The 19,952-nt window shown below is 37.3% G+C and overlaps 1 protein-coding gene across 4 annotated transcripts in view; it reads left to right on the forward strand.

Annotated features, from left to right (window-relative positions):
• SMC2 (structural maintenance of chromosomes 2) overlaps positions 1 to 9,770 on the forward strand; it is a 48,513-nt gene extending 38,743 nt beyond the window's left edge. For all 4 annotated transcript variants that reach the window (XM_084793260.1, XM_084793258.1, XM_084793261.1 and 1 more), the window contains 3 exons: positions 3,437 to 3,597; positions 5,556 to 5,703; positions 7,972 to 9,770. In XM_084793260.1, coding sequence (XP_084649386.1) covers positions 3,437 to 3,597; positions 5,556 to 5,703; positions 7,972 to 8,130 — 468 coding nt within the window. In that variant the 3' untranslated portion in view covers positions 8,131 to 9,770. The remainder of the gene's footprint in view (positions 1 to 3,436; positions 3,598 to 5,555; positions 5,704 to 7,971) is intronic.
• Positions 9,771 to 19,952: the final 10,182 nt, after the last annotated feature.

Raw genomic sequence — 19,952 nt, forward strand, 5'->3', positions numbered from 1 at the left:
GATCATGTTGTCCCCACAGTCAGGAAGCAGAGAGAGAGATGTGTGTGTAGTGGTTTGCTCACTCTTTAATTCAGTCTGGGGCCCTACCCCATAAAGTGGTAGCACCCTCATTTAGTATGATAGGCCTCTTGTAAATGCAGATGTGACCATGGTTGTCTCTGAGAATGGCAGATCCTGTCGGTTGTCAGTCAAGACCAGCTATCATAAAAGGATATATGACATCTGTATTTCTGTGCCTAGCATTTACTTAGCATAATCTTTCCTATTCATGTTGTGAAAGAGAATAGAGTTTTACTTCTTTTGTGGCTGGACAGTATTCTGTTCTTTAGATGTATCAGATGTATCACATTTTCATTGTGTACTTATGTATCAATAGAGGCCCTATATTGATTTCAAATTTTGACTCTTTCTGTATCTTTGATGCATTATACTTTGTCTTTTTCGGGTGGACCATTTTAATTTGAGTGAAATGGTAGGTCATTGTGGTTTTAGTTTGCATTAGTGATGTTGAAAATGTTTCCTTTTCCTTGTTGGCCTTTTGTGTGACTATTCTGAGGAAATTCTATTCAGGTTATTTACTCATTTCTATATCAGGTTTTGTTCTTAAATTTAAGTTATGTGTCTCATCAATATATGCTTTGTAAGAGTACAGATTTTTCCTCCCACTCTTCAGGGTTTTTTTCTTAACTTTTGTTCTTAGTTTTAGTTTAATGTCATATTCTAAATGTCTTTGTCTCCTCGCAGTTTTTGTTTTAAGTCTTATTACAGCTGATTTTAACAGGCCTGCTGCTGCTCACTTTTAGTTCCTGCTTGCGTGCTCTATCTTCCCATTTCTAGTCTTTGTATATATTTTACTGGTAAACCAAATCTCCTCTCGGCATTGTATCATTATATCTAGCTTTGTCTTTATCCGTCACCCAGTCTGTATCTTAAAGGAATTTAACCCTTTTACCTTCAAAGGTGTTAATGATAAAGATGTACTACCTCATTCTGCTAAGTATTTCCTGCTTCATAGTTTCTTCATTTTTTTCCTTCCCCTTCCTCATCTTTGTGGTTTGTGACTTTCTGTGTTGGTAGAAGTTTATCCTCTTATTTGTATATTATTTGTATCTGTTCTACTGTGTATGTTGTAAACTTTGTGTTTCTTTTGTATGATTGTATGCAGTGTCTCTTGACCTATACTGTAGAAGCGAAAGCAGGACAGTTTGGGTGCTGACAAATTTTCATAGTTTGTTTTACCTCAGAAAGTTTCTTTTTACAAATGGAAGCTTTGCTGGCTAGCTTTGTTATAATTGACACTTTTTATTTGTCTTCATGAACTCAAATATCACTTCATGTTAGCAATATAGAAATGATTTTTTTTTATTTTATCTGAATACACGATAAAATGAAAGGCTTAAAGTAGCTAGAGAAACTACAGAATATACACAAATTTGTAGAGACTAAATATACAGCTACTTAATCATGAACTGGTCATTGTGAAACCTAAAGGAACTTTTTAAACCTAGAATTAAATGAGATACAGCATACCAAAATGTAAGAGATAGAATGAAAAGTGCTGCAATGGAAACTGACCTATCAGAACTCTACATTTAAAAAGTCACAGAGATATTACATGTGTAACTTACTGATGCAGCTTTGGGCCGTAGAAGAATAAGAGCAACCAAATCAATGGATGGAATATCAATGTTAAGGCACAAGTTAATGAATTAATAAGAAATGAAAAATAATAACAATCAGAGAGGAAAAGAGAGTCATTACAGCAGATACCAGTGTTATTCAGAAAATCATCGGGGCCTAATTTAATAAAATATACTAAATTAGAAAATCAAAAGACTAATACCTACTGTCTTAGTTACCGTTCTCTTGTAAGGAAACACCATGACCAAGGCAGTTTATAAAAGGAAGTATTCTATTGGGGGCTTACATTTTGGAGAGTTCATGGTCATCAGAATAGGAAGCATAGTGGCATGCAAGAAGGCATAGCTGAAAGTGGCTGAAAGCTTATTTCCTGATCTGCAGGTAGGAAGCAGAGACTTAGTGCGGCCTGGGCTTTTGAAACCTCAAAGCCCACACCAGTTATTTACCTCTCCTCCAACAAGCCACTGCTCCTAATCCCTCCCAGCCCCCCCCCCCAACAGTTCCAACTAAGGACCAAATGTATGAGTCTATGGGGGCTGTTCTCTTCAAACCACACACCTACCACAATTAAACCAAGATGAGGTAATAAAATATTGTTCAACAAATGTTGGCTGCATTTTGTCCTTTCCTAATTCCTAAGATCACCAGTGCAGCTAATGTTTGTTGAATATTTAGCATGCAGTCATCATTCCCCGTTCTTGGTGTTCAACAGTAACTTACTGTGGTAGAAGCTGTGATCCTAGCATATGTATTTTTTTGACTTAAGTAATAAAAGTTCTTTGGTTAGGTCCATAAGCTGGTCTTATGCTGCATCTTTAAGTTAATTATAGAATATCTAAACAATTACTTATGTCTAGAGCAATTCCGTGCCCACAGAGAATCACTGCTGAATCCCACCAGACCTTTAAAAGAACTAATAGCAGTGCTGCTCAAATTTTATAAAATCAAAAGTGATGGGATGCTGCCATACAATCTTTTCCAGTCTGTATTGGTTACATCAAGTTCTGTGAAACACACACACACACACACACAAACACGAGAACAGAAGAAAAATTATAGGTCAATCTATTTGCCTGCAGAAACTTGTAATGTGTATGAAGTTAATACTGGGTCCTAGAAGATGCCCCCAAATGGTTCTCAGCTTTAGTACAAATGAGAATTTATTTTGTAAGTAAATTGTACTCTTTCCTAATTCCCAAGGTTCTTGCAGTTCAACTGATGTTTATTGAATATTTAGTATGCCAGTCATCATTCCTCATTTTCTCAGTTTTCAACAATAAGCCAATGTGGTAGAAGCGGTTGATATTGGCATATATACTTCTTTGGGCTGAGGTAACATGTGTTCCTTAGTTAGGTCCATATTCATAGGAATGCTGCTTGCCTCTGAGGGATTTTCTCGGTATATTTATTGTGCGTTTTGTGTACCTGCCCCAAATCTGAAGATTTCCCTAGAGAACACTACTGTTACTAGAGGACATGGCATTTGGCGAGAGACAATGCTTCTTTCTCTGTGATATACTCATATTCGTCTTCTGAACTCAGAAGTTATTGGTCATATTCATAAGACAGATGGCTGGATGCTGACCAGGTGTATTTGTATGTGCACTGAGTCAGCCCATATGCCATGAATTTGGGCCTAAATCTCTGTGTAGTCACCTGTTGTGGCAATTCAGACAGGCCAAACGGCTTCCTAGTCCTTTTCTTCCCAACAGTGCAGTGGGCCTGTTGAGTTGCATGCATACATACTAACAATTGGAAAACACTCTGATGCTGTAATGTGATCTTTTTAATCTAGGTGAACAAAGACTTTGGCTCTATTTTTTCTACCCTTTTGCCTGGTGCCAATGCTATGCTTGCACCACCAGAAGGGCAGACGGTTTTAGATGGTCTGGAGTTCAAGGTTGCCTTAGGAAATACATGGAAAGAGAACCTAACTGAGCTAAGTGGTGGTCAGAGGTAAGTAGTCCCTTTACAATTTATAATTTCTCATGATTATTTTTAATATATTTCATCGTTTCATTTACTGTGTAATTCTCTTTCAGTTTTGATTTGGTTGGCTTCCTTTGTAGAATTTGAAATGCCTAATACGTGATTTACAGATTTGATTAAAATTTGCTTAAATTAGTAGATGGTAACAACTATACGTAAGGATATCACTTAGTGTTGCATGGCTGTAGCTCATGCTTGGAGTGTCTGGCTAGCATATACAAGGTTCTGGATTTGAGCCCTAGCACTGGAAAGAAAAAATAAACAGAATCTAGGAGCAACAACTTATTAAACATAGCAGTCAAATCTACTCAAGCAAACTGAGGAGCGAGGAGGAAAAACTCAAAATCAGTTTGGAGTCCTGTTGAAGCTTCCTGACACACATGAAATCAGTGTTCCAAAATGAGAGGAAAATGGGAGCAGAAGTACTTTAAGAAATAGTGACACCAGATCTCCCAGGTATGATGAGTTCTGTAAAGAGAGCAATTTGAGCTGGTGGCAGAATAAGGACAGAGACATACTGACACAGCAAGACATTTACAGAATTACTGGAAACCCGTATACATGTTCTTCAAAGGCAGCCAATGGAAAACACACAGCATGGAGGGAAGAAAGATTTGAGACTTTCAACTTCTTATCCCAAACACCAGCTGGGAATTCCGGGGCGTTAGAAAGTGCCGGAAGGAATTCTCTAAGAGAAACACTGAAGCCAACAAACTTTCAGAAAAAAGCCAAAAGACATTGATAATTCAGAAAATTATTAGAGAAATATTGAGATTTGGGTCTTTTTTTTTTTTTTCATGAAACCCCTGTCATTTTTAGTAGAAATATAATGTATTATTTTTAGTAGAATATCTATATATCTATAGGTATAGATAGGTATAGATGAATAGACTTATAATCTATACTATATATACATGTGTATGTGTATATATACACATACATATACTACATATAGTATATGTATATATGTGTGCATATATAGTATATATGAATTTGTGTGAACATATGCATAATATAAATTTTAAAGAGGGTAATTAAGTTGTTTCCTTAGTAAACATATATATATAGCAAGTCTCTTACCTGATGCCTAGGCTCTAAATAAGCAATTGACGAAGGGATAATTTTTAATTTTTAGAAAGTAACATGCTCTAGGGCTAGAAAGATATAGGTAAGAGCTCTGGCTGTACTTAAAGAAGACCTGGGTTTAGTTGCCAGCACCCACACGGAGACTCCCAACCATCTGTAACTCCTGTTGTAGTGATTACAACGCTCTCTTCTGGCCTGTGAGGGCAGTAGGCATGTATGCAGTGCACAAACATACAGGCAAAACAACCATTATATATATATAATGTTTTTAAGGGCTAGAGAGATGACTCAGTAGTTAAGAGCACCGTCTGCTCTTTCAACGGACCCTGGTTCAGTTCCCAGCACCCACATGGCAGCTCACAACTGTCTGTAATTGCAGTACCAAGGGATCTGACATCTGACATCCCCACACCAAAGCATAAAATAAAATAAAGAATTTTTAAAAATTATTTTGCCATACAGGAGAGATGGCTCTTCTGAAAGCCCCGGGTTCAGTTCCCAGCACCACATGGCAGCTTATAACTGTCTATAACTCCAAGATCTGACACCCTCGCACAGACATACATGCAGGCAAAACAGCAATGTACATAAAAATTAATGAATTTTTTAAAAAATTATTTTTAAAAAGTAACTAGATTTTCAGTATAAATCTGAAATGTAATGAGAATATTAAAATTGTCTCATGAAAATAGTTTGCTTGTGAAGAGAGCTTAGAACCTAGGATCCTTATGACTTTAAGATGAGTCTACACTATCATATTAAAGAGATTGCAGATTTGTTTTAGTGTTTTGGTAGAATGTCTAAATGTCGTGGCTTTATTTCTATCAACCTTTTCTCAGGTCTCTAGTGGCTCTCTCACTAATATTGTCCATGCTCCTCTTCAAACCTGCTCCAATTTATATCTTGGATGAGGTGGATGCGGCCTTGGATCTTTCTCATACCCAGAATATTGGACAGATGCTGCGTACTCACTTCACACATTCTCAGGTAAGGACCACTCTATAAACTGTCTCAGGAGAAGGTAAATAGTTTTGCTTTGTGAAACCAAGGCTTTATTAGTAATCATTAAGTTAGATATTTGGGGTTGGAGCTGTAGTTCAGTGCTGGAGTTCTTGCCAGCTATTTAAATTATCAAAAAAGGGGTCAGTGTCCCTTGAAGGAGAGAACCAGAGATTAACACTCTTGGTTTTATCATGATAAAGAACATAACTTAGAACTTATTTAATGATTATAACTGCTTTCTGTAGTTATTTGCCACCAGGGTGCCAATCAAATATAGTGCTTAAAGAATGTACTTAAGACATTAGAAAAATGTGGCCTATACTAGGGGAACTTTGGTTTCTCCTAGCTAAAACATAGAGGGAAGTCCCTTGAAGCTGTAAAGAGTTGTTGTTGTTGTTGTTGTTGTTGTTGTTGTTGTTGTTGTTTTATAATTTGTGTGGTTGCTATAGGATCTGTAGCTGTCAAATATTATTGAATAAAACTAAATGTTATACAGTTCTGGGGTCTCCTCATTCTCATCACTCTGGAATATATGGTTGTTATGGCAGATTTTTAGGTAACTACAATAAAATAGTGTCTTACTTCTATGAAGGTACTGTTTGGACGGAGGTAGAATTGTAGAAACTTGCAGTCTTCTTTGGTATTATTCAATTTAGCACATAGAAAATTATTTGACTAAATGATTAGACCTATCTATAAAATAGGTACTGACAACCACAGAAGTCAGCTACTGGGAAACAAGAACCTTAAATAATGAAACACTGAAAATAAAATTAAGAAACTTCTAAGATAAAAGAACATTACTATTCATTTGGGTACATATTACATCAACTGTTTTCAGTTGTTATTTGACAAAGTGCATTTTTTCGGTGTCATATGTTTAAAGACAGAACAAATTATCTCCAGATAATTCTCTCTCTCTTATTAAATTAAAATATATTTACATCACTTTCTCCCTTCCCTTAACTCCACCCCCCCCAACACACACACCTTGCTCTCTCAAATTTATGGCCTCCTTTTTAATTGTTACAAATGCATCACAAACACATATTCCTAAATAAATAAAACCTGCTCAGTCCATGTAATGTTACTTGTATATGAGGGCTGACCACTTGGTATTGAGTCACCTGTAGTTCTTTGTCTGCAGTGTGGTCCCACATCATTTCCCTCTTCTATAAAAGCATATCTATTGGTGTTGCCCTTCATTGTATCAGCCATGTCATTGAGACTTCATGGGTATAGCTTGTTGGACATTTCTAGGAGATACAATCTCATAGCAGACTTTCTGTTTCTCTAACTCTTAGAATCTTTCTGCCCCTTCCCCAATATTGCCTGACATTTAGATGCAGGAGTTGTGTTACAGATGCACCATGAAATTGCTTGTTCTCTGCATTTTGATCACTTGTTTGGTTTTTGGTTTTGGGGGTTTTTTTTTTTTTTCCTTAAAATTTATCATGTATACAATGTTCTGTCAGCATGTGTGCCTGCACATCAGAATAGGGCACCCGATCTCATTATAGATGGTCATGAGCTACCATGTAGTTGCTGGGAATTGAACTCAGGAACTTTGGAAGAGCAGACAGTACTCTTAACCTCTGAGCCATCTCTCCAGCCCCTAGTTGTAGTTTTAAAAAAAGAAGAAGTTCCTTTGATAAGGAGTGAGAGGTAAGCTGATCTGTGGAGAGAAGGATAAGTAGTTAGAGCCAGGTAATTGTGCTAGTTTAGTAAAGTGACAATTGTAGGTTCTCCTTCAAGATCCATGACCTCGATAGCCCTGTGTAGTTGGCCAAGTTTCCACTACGAGGCCTGATTTCTGTAATTAGAGACCTGTTGACAACTGCCAAGATATGTATGCCACTATTGTACCCTTAGGGTTATTGTCATGCTATGCTCTTTTTTTGGGGAACTTGTGTGGAACTTTCTATTACCCTGAAAGCTAAGCCTCGGGGTAGAGGCTTTTTGGTCAGAATCAGCGAGTATTCTTCCCCCCACCCCCACCCCCACCCCTCCTGTGTCCAAAGTTCGTGGCATCCTCAGCAGTAAGGTGCTTTTCACTCCTGGGAGGTAACCAGGGCAACAGTAATAGCCTATGTGTTTTAGGAGTTTCTTGTACACTCCTAAACAACAACTCAAAATGAAATTCCTCATGTTCATTTGCCTCGTATTAGTGTCTTAGTCTTTAGCTATTAGGAGAGGGGGGAACATTGTTAAGATATAATGATTTTTGCTTTCTTTTTTTCCTCTTCCATTAAGTTTATTGTGGTGTCCCTCAAAGAAGGTATGTTCAACAATGCAAACGTTCTCTTCAAAACCAAGTTCGTGGATGGTGTTTCTACAGTAGCCAGATTTACACGGAGTCAAAATGGGAGTATTCCGAAGGAAGCAAAATCCAAGGGAAAAGGACCCAATTGAGCGTGTACTAGAAGTTCAGAGTGCAGACTTCTCACCTTTACCTTTTTACATATGAACTTTCAAGAATTTGGGATCCATATTGTTTGTATAATAATATTAACATTATTTTCTTAATTCTTTTTTTATCACTTGTAAAAAAGCAGATTTTTCTTATGTATGGTCCAATTATTGTACTTGTGATTGCATGTATATCATCAGTTTTTTTCTTACAAAGATCTTTTTACATATTAAGGAACCTGAGATACTTCTAGTTGGTAAATTCTGTATGCATAAGCCAAAATTACAAAGAAACAGATGAAGTTCTAGGTTAAATATAGCTGACAGTCAGCTTTTAACTAGTTTCATTTCTAAGGGCAGTATCAATAAATTTTCTCTTGCTTATAAAATCATTAAGTACAGAATACCTATGAAGCAAGTTGCTGGACCAAAAAAGAGAACATGTAGCAATTATGCATGTACTGAGCTTTTACGGCCAGTCCTGTAAGGATACCATGCCAGATCCTCAGATAGGAAGTGGATTTTTTTTAAACAAATTTCACTGTAATGGTATTGGGCTATCATGTTTGTGCATGTTTAATAATTGGTCTCCACAAGCTTGAATTTGGGGTTTTTATTTTTTGTTTTTTTCTTTAGCTTTGAACATTTTAGTACAAGCTTGGGAAGAAATGTATTGCACAGTATTACACTTGGATCATTCTATCTAAAGGCCACAAATACTTTTCAAGATTATGTCAGAATTTCTCCTAATCCAATCAATAACCTGTTGGTAAATGTGGGACCTAGCAGATTAAATGAGGAGTATATTTTGCAAGAGTCTGGTAAACCTAAATAAATCTGCCTCTTTTTCTTTCTTTCTTTTTTTTTTTTAACCACAATATTTCAGAAGCTCAATTGATTCTTAATCCTTGGTGCAATACTTTAGAAAGCAGAAGGCGGAGCTAATACATACCCTGAGATCCTCGCCTGCAGCTCTTACTGTCTCTACGTACATTTTCACTTCAGCACTTCAACACTTGGAATGCTCAGAGCTCTGATGTGATTTCAGCTGTTTTACATACTTTGGTCCCATGTTTCTCCCTGATTCTTATACCTTATTTCCTTGATTTTTCTACTTTCTTTGATGGATCATACAGGCCCTGGGCTGGACATTTCTCAAACTTCGTTTGCCATGCATATTTGTGATGTTATATAGTCATTAAGTATTTGTGTCCATGGACATTTTGGAAATTATTTCATCTGGAGGGAAGAGATACTAAGGTGTAAGTCCTGACCTACAAACAGTATAGTTCACAGATAGTGGACCTACATAGTGTTTTGTTTCCCAGGGTGTTATAAACTGGTGGTCAGAACAGTTGTGTTTGTTCTCACTGCCACTGTCTCAGTATTCTAATTTGATCACAATGTAATCAATTCCAGCTGTTAATATCTTGGATTAGACAGTTATAAAATAGCATTGAATTGCTATTTTAACTAGCATTTTTAAAATTACTTAATAAGGTTGACAATTATATGTGATTTTCTTTGTCCTTTTTCTTTTTCCTTGTGTGCCTTCCTGTTTTTTTTTTCTCTTTTGTATTATATATAGTTTTGCTCTTTGAAAATTTTTGTGCATATATTAAATTTCTGTGAGGCATATTAAATGTTTGGAATAATGTTTTTAATATAATGAAGTTATTAAATAATGATACCCATAAGAAGGTTGGTTAACTAACATTGATAACTTAAACCACACACACGTCTCATTTTTATGCTTTTTCTTATTTAGTCCTCACGTAGCTCAATAAGGTAATTTTTATCAGCATTCTATCGTTGAGGAAACTGAACAGAGAAGTTAAGTAACTTGTACATAGTAACAGTGCTTAGTGGGTGGCTGACTCTAGGAGCACTGGACACACAGGGTGACTGTACATAATCCCAAAATACTTGGGACCAGAAGAGGAGCAGATTTGGGAGATGCCTTATTTATTTTTCTAATTCTGTGATAAATTGCGTGACCAAGGCAACTTAAACAAAGAAGTATTTAATTTGAGGCACAGGTTCCAGAGAGTTAGCCTATGACTGTCATTGCAAGGTGCATGGCTGCAAGTGGACAGACATGACATTGGAGTAGAATCTATGAGTTCACATTTTCATCCAGAGTAACTGCCAGTTTTTCAAAAGGCTATACTGAAAACTTTATATTATGGGTATCATAAGGTTTCAATATCTTATACTTTCTATCACCAAGTAGGAAACAGTGCCTCCTGGGCCTGTTCTGATTTCAAAAGGCAGTAGATTGGATAAGTGAGAATGCTGTTTGACCATGTGACTTGGTAGTTTCCAGGGCACAAGAAAAGGCTCAGTAAAAAGTGAGGCAGCTTAAACATATGACAAGGCAGTATTTACACCACAGATCCCTATGGCAAGTCCTACAATAGCAACTTCACTATCTTCTGAAGAGCACTGGTGGGTTAACAGACCCTTGTAGAGGAGGAGCCATGAAGTAGAAAATGGTCATATAGCCCCAAAGCCCATCTTTAGCTCTGTTTTGCCAGATTTGTCAACTTAGAATTGCCCGCAACAATACATTATAAGATGAAGTTAGTGCATTAAGAATAAATCCCCTGCCAGTTGTGGCACACGCCTTTAATCCCTCCTTAGTTCATTAAGAATAAATCTGCCAGTTGTGGCACACACCTTTAATCCCAGCACTCAGGAGGCAGAGGCAGGCAGATCACTGTTAGTTTGAGGGCAGCCTGGTCTACAAAGTGCGTCCAGGACAGGCAGTGCTACACAGAGAAACCCTGTCTTGAAAAAGAACAAAACAAAAAACAAAATAAATACCCTCTATGAGCCTAAGATTCTCAGATAATCCACCATTGCCTAGCATGCCCATGATTTGACGGGAGTCCCATACAGCCAGTTGACAAGAGGAGAAAGCATGAGCTCAGGTCACAAATGAACAGACTGCTTGTGGACGATGTTCAAAGTAAAAGTACCCTGTGATGTGAACACTTTGAAAGATAGTGGCAAAGGAAGATCCAATAGGTAGGTTCAAATGCTGCACCTGGACTTGTACTTTGTGCGGATACAACCTGAAGTTAAGAGTCAGTTGTGGTGGTGCACGCCTGTAATCCTAGCACTCAGGGAGGCAGAGGCAGGAGGATTGCTGTGAGTTCAAAGCCATCCTAGTCTACAAAGTGAGTCCACGACAGCCAAGGCTACACTGAGAAACCCTGTCTCAAACCTGAATGGCTCATCTGTCTACATAAGAAACTATAAAAAGAAATACTGGTCAAATAAGCACAATCTTCAGACAAAGGTATGCAGATAGAAGTGTGTGGGAGATACAGAAACGGTGACAGATACTTGAGTGCTACCGCCAGAGAATCTTCACCTGGGAAGAGGCACCAAATTACTAAGTGGTTAGTGAGTTGGGCAACTGTCAGCAAGACTGTACTTCCAGCCTTCCTAGCCTGGGGAAGGAGGTGCAGAGTTCATGTTGTCTCAACACACTGCTGCTGAGGGCTGTCCAGAGTGGACATAGTTCAGCTTGTGGGAGGAGCCTTTGGTTTGGAAACCAGCTACTGTGGCTGTTTGTCACTGTTCTACAGAGTATTCAATAAGGTTTGCTCTGACCTTTTGGAAATGGTTACCAATTTTTACATGAATTTTATTGGGATAGGGTCGATTGGGTTAAAGGGGGACTACTTGCCACGATTGTTGGGAGTCTTCAGCTGTCATCTGTTCCAGGTTTTGGTTTAATTCCTAAGAATCACTTTGCATCTCAGCACAGGCAGAAGGGGGAGTGTGCCCATATCTAATGCCATAAATAAGAATGGACCCAAAAAACAAGCCAGTGTAACCATTTTAATGCCTAACGAAATACACTTCCAACCAAAATTAATCAGAAGCGATAGGGAAAAACACTGACTCATCAAAGGAAAAAATTGCATTATCCACCAAGAAGAAACTGCAATTCTTAACATCTATGTACCAGATACAAGTTCATAAAAGAAACACTACTACAGCCTAAATCACACAGAGACCCTCACAAAGTGATAGTGGGAGACTTCTGTAGTCCACTTTAACTAATAGAGAGGTCACCAAGACAAAACACAGACACAATGGAGCTACATCATATCACAAACCAAATATACCTAACATTACAGAACATTTCACCCAAACAGAAAAGAATACACTTCAGTATCTCAGAACTTTCTCCAAAATTGACCACATATTCAGACACAAAACAACCCTTGACAAGACCACCACAGATTAAAGCTGGGTATCAACAACAGCTTACAAATTCATGGAAACTGAACAACTCTAGTGAATGCAAAATGGTTCAAGAAAAATTTTAAAACCTCTTAGAATTGAAAGAAAAAACAAAAACAAAAAAACAAAAACTAAATATGGGACACAAGGTAGCCCTAAGAGGAAAAATCATAATATTAACTGTCCACATTTTTTAAAAATTAGAGTTCTAATGCTAGTAACTTAAAAATGCACATGGTGTCACATGCCTGTAATCCTAACATTCAAGGAGGCAGATCTCTGTGAATTTGAGGCCAGCCTGGTTTACAAAGAAGGTTCAGGTTATCCAAGGCTACACAGAGAAACCCTGTATTGAAAATTCAACCAAAAATAAATAAATAAATAAGTAAATAAATAAACCAAACCAAAAACAAACAAACAACCCCAACATACCTGAAAGGTCCAGAACAAAAAGGACTATTAACAACAAAAAATGAGTAAATGCCAAGAAATAATTAAACTCAAGGCTGAAACCAGTAAAACAGAAACAAAACAATTCAAAGAATCAATGTAACGATGAGGTAGTTCTTTGAGAAAATCAATAGGATTTACAAACCTTTAGACATATTCATTAAAAAGCAGAGGAAAAATATCCAGATTAACAAAATTAGAGATTAGCCAGGCTGTGGTAGCACACGCCTTTAGTCCCAGCACTCGAGAGGCAGAGGCAGGCGGGTCGCTGTGAGTTTGAGGCCAGGCCAGCCTGGTCTACAAAGTTAGTCCAGGACAGCCAAAGCTACACAAACAAACCCTGTCTTGAAAAAACAAAAACAAAAACAAACAAAATTAGAAAATTAGAGATTAAAAAAAAGACATGCCAACAGATATCAAGAAAATCCAGAGAATCAAAGGACAAGCTATAAAAACCTGTACCCCCAAATTGGAAAATCTAAAAGAAATGGATAATGTTTTCAATGCATACCCCTTACCAAAGTTAAATTAAGATCAGATAAGCAATTTAAACAGTAAAATAGAAGCTGTAATTAAAAATCCTCCTCCCCTCAAAAAGCCCAGGGTCAGAGGGTTTTACCACAGAATTCTACCAGACTTTCAAAGAAGAGCAAATGCCAATATGCCTCAACTTATTCCACAAAATAGAAAAAAGAAGGAAATTGCCTAATTATTTTTATAAAACCAGTTACCTGACAGCAAAACCAAAGTCCCAATAAAGAAAAAATTACAGATGGACTGCCCTTATGAACAGATGCAAAAAAACCTCAATAAAATACCTACAACTAAACCAAAGAACACAGCAGAATGACCATGCACCATTATCAAGTAGATTTTATCGCAAAGATACAGGGATGGTTTAACATATGTAAATTGATTAACATAATGCTCCATATAAAGAACTTGAAAGAAAACTGTCACCTCGTTAGATGCAGAGAAAGCCTTTGACAATATTCAACCAACCCTCTTTCATAATAAGAGTCCTGGAGAGATTAGGGATACAAGAGAAATACCTCAACATCAAAAAGGCAATTTATAGCAAGCCCACAGCCAACATCAACTTAAATAGAAACTCAAAGCCATTCTACTAAAACCAGGAAGAAGACAGGTTGTCCATTTTATCCTGTCTATTCAATAGAGTACTTGAAGTCTTAGCTAGAGCAATAACTGAATAAAATGACCCTAAAACTCCACCATGACTGTCCTACAGCTGGTAGACACTTGCAGCAATGTACCAGGATACAAAATACACAAAAACCAGTAGCCTTCTTATATACAAAGAACAAACAGACTGGGAAAGAAATAAGTGAAACAAAATCTTTGACAATAGCTCTAAAAATCATTAAATATCTTGGGGTAACTAACCAATGAAATTAAGCAAATGAAAGACTATCGTATACTAAAAAACTTTCAGATGTTGAAGAAAAAAAATTGAAGAAGATATCCGAAGATGGAAACATTTTCCTTGCTCATGGATTGGGAGGGTTGATATAGTAAAAGTGGCTACCGTACCAAAAACAATCTACAGATTTGGTGCAAATTCCCACCAAACTTCTAGCACAGATTTTCACAAATAATGAAAGGACAATTCTCAATTTCATATGGAAACATAAAAACAAAATAAACAAAAACAGGATAGATTTAACAATACTGAACAATTAAAGAACTGCTAGAGGTGGCACAGTCCCCGATTTCAAGTTGTACAATAGAGCTGTAGTAATCAAAACAGCATGATATTGGCACAAAAACAGACATGTTGATCAATGGAATCAAATCGAAGATCCAGGCATAAATCCATACACCTGTGGACACTTCCTTTTCTACAAAGAAGTCAGAGATCCACACTGGAAATAAAGCATCTTCAACAAACGTTGCTGGCCAAATTGGATGGCTGACTATAGAATTCAAATTTATGAATTTGGTCCAAATTAAATCCATCCTCTCACCCTACACAACACTTAAGTCCAAATTAATCAGAGCCCTTAACGTAAGGGCAGCTATATTGCATCTCATAGAAGGGAAAGTGGGGACTAGCACAAAACTCATTGGCAGCAGAAAGGACTTTTTACACTGTTAGCACTGAGACTAGGAAAAACAATAAGTGGGACCTCATGAAACTGAGAAGTGTCTGTATGGCAAATGATACAGTCAATCAGACAAAGTAATAGGCCACACACAAATTGGGTAAGTATGGTCTTCTTAACACAACTCTCCAGTATTGCAATTTTCTAACTCAGAAGCAACTCTTTTTAAATTTTAAGTCACAAATAATTTTAGTTTGTTCAGACACATTTATATGACAAGTCTTACCCAGAAATTATATGAATTATAAGTGATAATAGAGGGTTTTTTTTCCATTCTATTAATTAAATCTTGGGATTATTCAAAAACACCCAGGCTTACCTCATTCTATCTCAGGGCCCATTATGGACATGATTGAAAAGTATTTTATGCCTTGATATCTTAGCATTCCATTACAATAGCTAACTACACAAAGCAGCCTAACTTCATGAAGAAATGGAGTTTATTGAGCTTGCAGTGTAGGCTGGGGCTCTCTTCAAACCTTAGTGGAGCCCTACCTCTCCTCTCTGTTCAGTCCTCTCTCCTTTCAGCTCTCTTACAGAGATCATTCCTAAGGGAGCTCGTCAATAGACAGCCAGCAATCCAGACTCATTGCTTGAGTTGGCTCCTGGACCCAAGACAGTAGTTTTCACTCCGTTTGATTCTTTGTGTTTCATGTATGTTAATCTGTTGACTGCACTTGAAATTGCCCTTGAGCTATAGTTAAATTGTAGTCGTCTCGATCTCCAGAGTAGTCAAACACTTAGGATTGAAAGAAATACTGGTCATCTGCCTGATTCTCCCCTAATGCACTATATTGTTTTCCCCTGTGGAATTCTCCACCTTAACCTGTGTTTGACGTTTTCAAAGGTTTCCAGGTTAGTCAGGGAAGCATAACCCTCATGCTTCCTGCCTTTTCTGGTGCTGGTCTGAAACCTGCCTCTTGTGTCTCCTACACATTTACCTTTGTTTATTAACTCATTTCCATATACCAGTTTCAGAAAAATAAAAGCATACAGCATATCCTCTGCCGAATCTTCATGACATAAGTAAATCCAGTTTCACTCCATTCCTCTCATGCTTCAACAATTTTTAGCATCTTATTCTACCTTCCCTATAAACTTTCTAGAATGCTTTAGCACAGGGACACCTTTTAATTGTTTAGCCGTTCTAGTATTCACTTTCCTGAAAGAGCATTATTTTAAAACAAAAACTAAAAAAAAAAAAAAAATACATAAAGCAACTAGGAAGATAATACTTCAAATTATCAGTGCTTTCAAGAACTAACTATTTAACATTTCTAAGTCTTTTGATTTAGTCATCTTTCTCCAATATAATGACTTGTGATGTTAGGAATGCTCTCTGTAGGACTTGTGTTATTTATTAATGGTATCGTTACTTTGTGAAATGATTTGACAAATTCAGGGCAGTTTCACTTTTCACTCCTCTAGTTTAAAGTAAGTGGTTCCTATTCAGATTGGCATTACTAATGACAGTGTGGGTTTGTCATTCTTCAAGGACAGCAAAAGGGTGAACAAGCTGCCAGTTTAACTGGCATTTCAGGCAAATGACATGAATCAATGCATCTCTTGTACGTGGCTCATTGAAAATTATAATTGTATATTTAAAAATGTATACAAGCTATATTTTATACTGAAAGCATGTGTTTTGTGGATCAAGTAACATATGACAAGAAACAAACATCCTGACACTGCCCAGGAAATGAGGCCTCTACAATAAAGCACATAATTTTTCTTGAGAATGAAAAGTGTCTACTTTAGTGGGAAATTTTAATTATTAAAGTCTGTATTTAACTAAGGCCCATAGAGGACTGTGATCCACACATTCTTTGATAACTTAACCAGTAATTTGGTTTGGAAAGTGGAATGATATGAGGCTTATGTCATTAAGAAGAAAACTCATTAATTCCCAGTTTCTAATTTACTTTAGGAAATCATTAACATTGAAAAGATTAGTTGGGAGAAAGATTGATGAGTTTAGTTTTCTCAGGGAACACCAAGGTTGTAAAAAGAAGTCAACTGTGATTTATCATTTTTATATTGTTTGTACTTTGTGTCTTAACGAACAAGTTGACATTTGATGCACTCAATTTTTATTATTTTATAGCTCACTAAGAGAACAAACTTTTGTAGAGTTTCCATCTTGCCTGATATTTAATGGCATAATGGGTGTAAGCAAAGATGTGAGACTCAGAAATCTAAATCCTAATGCTAGCCTGTTACCTACATATCTAGATTTATCTTATTATTCTTATTATTAGCCAAATTACACTTATCTGTAAATGGTGAATGGTAACAGTAATCACTTAATGAGCTTGCGAGGATTAAATGAGATAGTCCCCCTCACTCATGGTAAGTGTTCTCATGTGGTAGCTACTCATTATAATTTCAGTGGAGTCAAGATTAAGAAATGGTGCAGTGTTTTTTGAATATCAGAGAGAAGTAACTCTAACATGAATTCCCAGAGAATAATGCCAAATGAATAATCCATCTATTCTAAATTTCAATTTCATGTCTTCTTATAACTTACCTCAAAATACAATAGTGTCTTGTGAAGAGAAGATTTTGAAGAGAAAATTTTGACAACTGTAAGTGAAATATACAATGTATTTTCCTTTTGGGCTTTAGAGAGGAAGTCTGTAAGCAACATGAGGTAATTGTCACAGGGACAAAATGAATATTGAGCTAAGTATTTCTCAGAATTCAGTATCATCCCCCACCCTGCCTTTTTCCTTATTACAATTGAGCAATCATGTTAAAAATACACTTGTTTTCTGTATATACACTACATATGTTATGCAGTCTAATCCTTACATTGACTTCATTGTTATTTTGTCTTATCTGTTGTTATTTGGCCTGGTCTATTTTGCCTACTCTAAATCAGGAGATAGAATATTGAAGGAATTTGTGTCAGACCACTGTGCTGGTGAACATTCACACTAGACCTGAAATTCACCTCTGTTCAGCCAAGACCCACAGGACGGAAAAGTATTCTGGTCCAGGTTGCTTTGTTTACGGTTTGGTCGGATAGAGCTGAAAAAACTGTGATCTAAGGGAAGCATTGCAAAGGTCACAGTGAGGGGTAGTGTGCGCTGGTAGCTGTGTCCATGATTTCACAGATCCCCCCTTTGTTTTGCCCTCTAGGTATCACTCACCAACACACAGATACTGTCATGAAATAATGCACTCCTACTCCCATTTAGAGGTCCCACATTTGTCTGATTGGTAGGAAACGCTCAGCTTCTTCAAGGAGGGAACCATTTGCTTGGGCTGTCTTCCAGGGGGAGAGTTGTGTTTCCACAGAGCAGCTGGAGAGAGCAACCCATCTATCATAAACCTTGACGTGGGATGTGAGCAGGTGCCGGTTCTTTCACAGTGATCCTGTACCTTGGACTTCATCCTATTAATACACACACGATGCAGACCTTGCTGGCAGCAGGGCCTTTGGCTGCTAGAGTTCACTTGGGTTTTCTCTGAGGAAGCCTTCTAGAACCCACAGACTGTAATGTTCAACTCATAATTCAAAATAATAGGCTATTTCCTTCTTATTGTGTTGCCTCATAAATAATGGAATTTTGGTTAGGAAATACAAAAGTTAAAGTAGTGGCCTCATAGCCAAGAAGAAACATTTAATCAATTTTAGAGGTTCCCGGTAAATTTATAAACATAAGCTACAAAGCAACGTGGACTTCTGGCATGGACTGTTAGCTTGGATCCTTTGTATTAAATTTAAAATGCTTCTATTCTAAGGCACCAAGAGATACACAGAGGTCTCATGGGGAAAATTCTGTTGCAATAAAATAATATATTATGGGAATAATATCTTCTTGGAAAAAAAAGCCTAAAGCACCTTAGATGGTTTCTTATCTGAGGCATTGAGGTCTCAATTGTGAAACATATTTCATTTGGGAACATGAAAAGAAAACATCCCAGAAGCTCTAGTGAGTTCAAAAGAAAGGTCACCAACTGAGACAATCAAGGTGAATGATGCTTGTATGATGCCCAAGGCCCATATTGAGGACCAGAGGGACCCAAGGTTTACTGATCTCAAGGATAATGTAAAAGCTTAGCCAATGACCTGGATGTCAGTGGAGACATCTCGTAAATCAGACACAATTAGTTCAGCACCCAGTGCGTGATATGGAAATCGAAGATGAGACAGATCTGTTTTCCAGTGGCCACATAGGCAGCAGTTTATACTGCAGTTTGTATTACAGCATCCTGAGTTCTATCTTGGAGCCTTCATTACACCCTTGCTGCTGACCTGTGGCTGCGATATTTAAAGACTGCAAAGGCAATCTTGGGGAGAGATGCTGTTCTTGGTTCATGCTGGATTCATCGTGAAGTTTGCGTGTAAAAACTGGGAAATATAAGGTCATAACTGTCCTGCTCTTCAGTTAAAGTCATTATAAACCAGACAGGGTTATTCCACATCGCAGCTGGGCTGGAAGCCTGCGTCTTTTCATTCCCACTACATATTATTATCCAGTACTTGCCCCTCCCAATAAAAGAATGTCATAAGAAACAGGGAAAAGCATATTATAAAAGAACACCTTTAAGGGCTCACCTGACATGCTGGCAGATTTTTCCAAGGTTGGTTACTGGTTTTGATAGTGTAGTTTTTTGTTTTATCAGATAGCTATTATATTCCAGAATATTCTTCTTTAAACCTCACAATATCTTTGGGAGGTAGTAATTATGCCACTTAAAAATGATGAGGCTGGGGCTTTATGAGGTTATATAATTTTGTCCAAAAGACTAAGGAAATTGCCAAACCAGATTCCAAACCTCATGACTTTTGATTTTACAAAGTCCATGATTATTTTCCCTGGGTATTTACATATGAGTTTTGCAAGTAGGCATGGCCAGGCCTTCGGCCTACTGCTCCACTAGTCAGTTCCCTGGAGAACTCTGGAAGTTGAAAAATGACTTCAGTGATATATATTGATTGAGGAAATGGTTTTAAGGCATTTATATCTTGGCAGGGGCCGGTCT

The sequence above is a fragment of the Acomys minous genome (genome assembly GCF_964271855.1).
Source record: "Acomys minous genome assembly, chromosome: 1".
In the NCBI taxonomy this organism is placed as follows: domain Eukaryota; kingdom Metazoa; phylum Chordata; class Mammalia; order Rodentia; family Muridae; genus Acomys; species Acomys minous.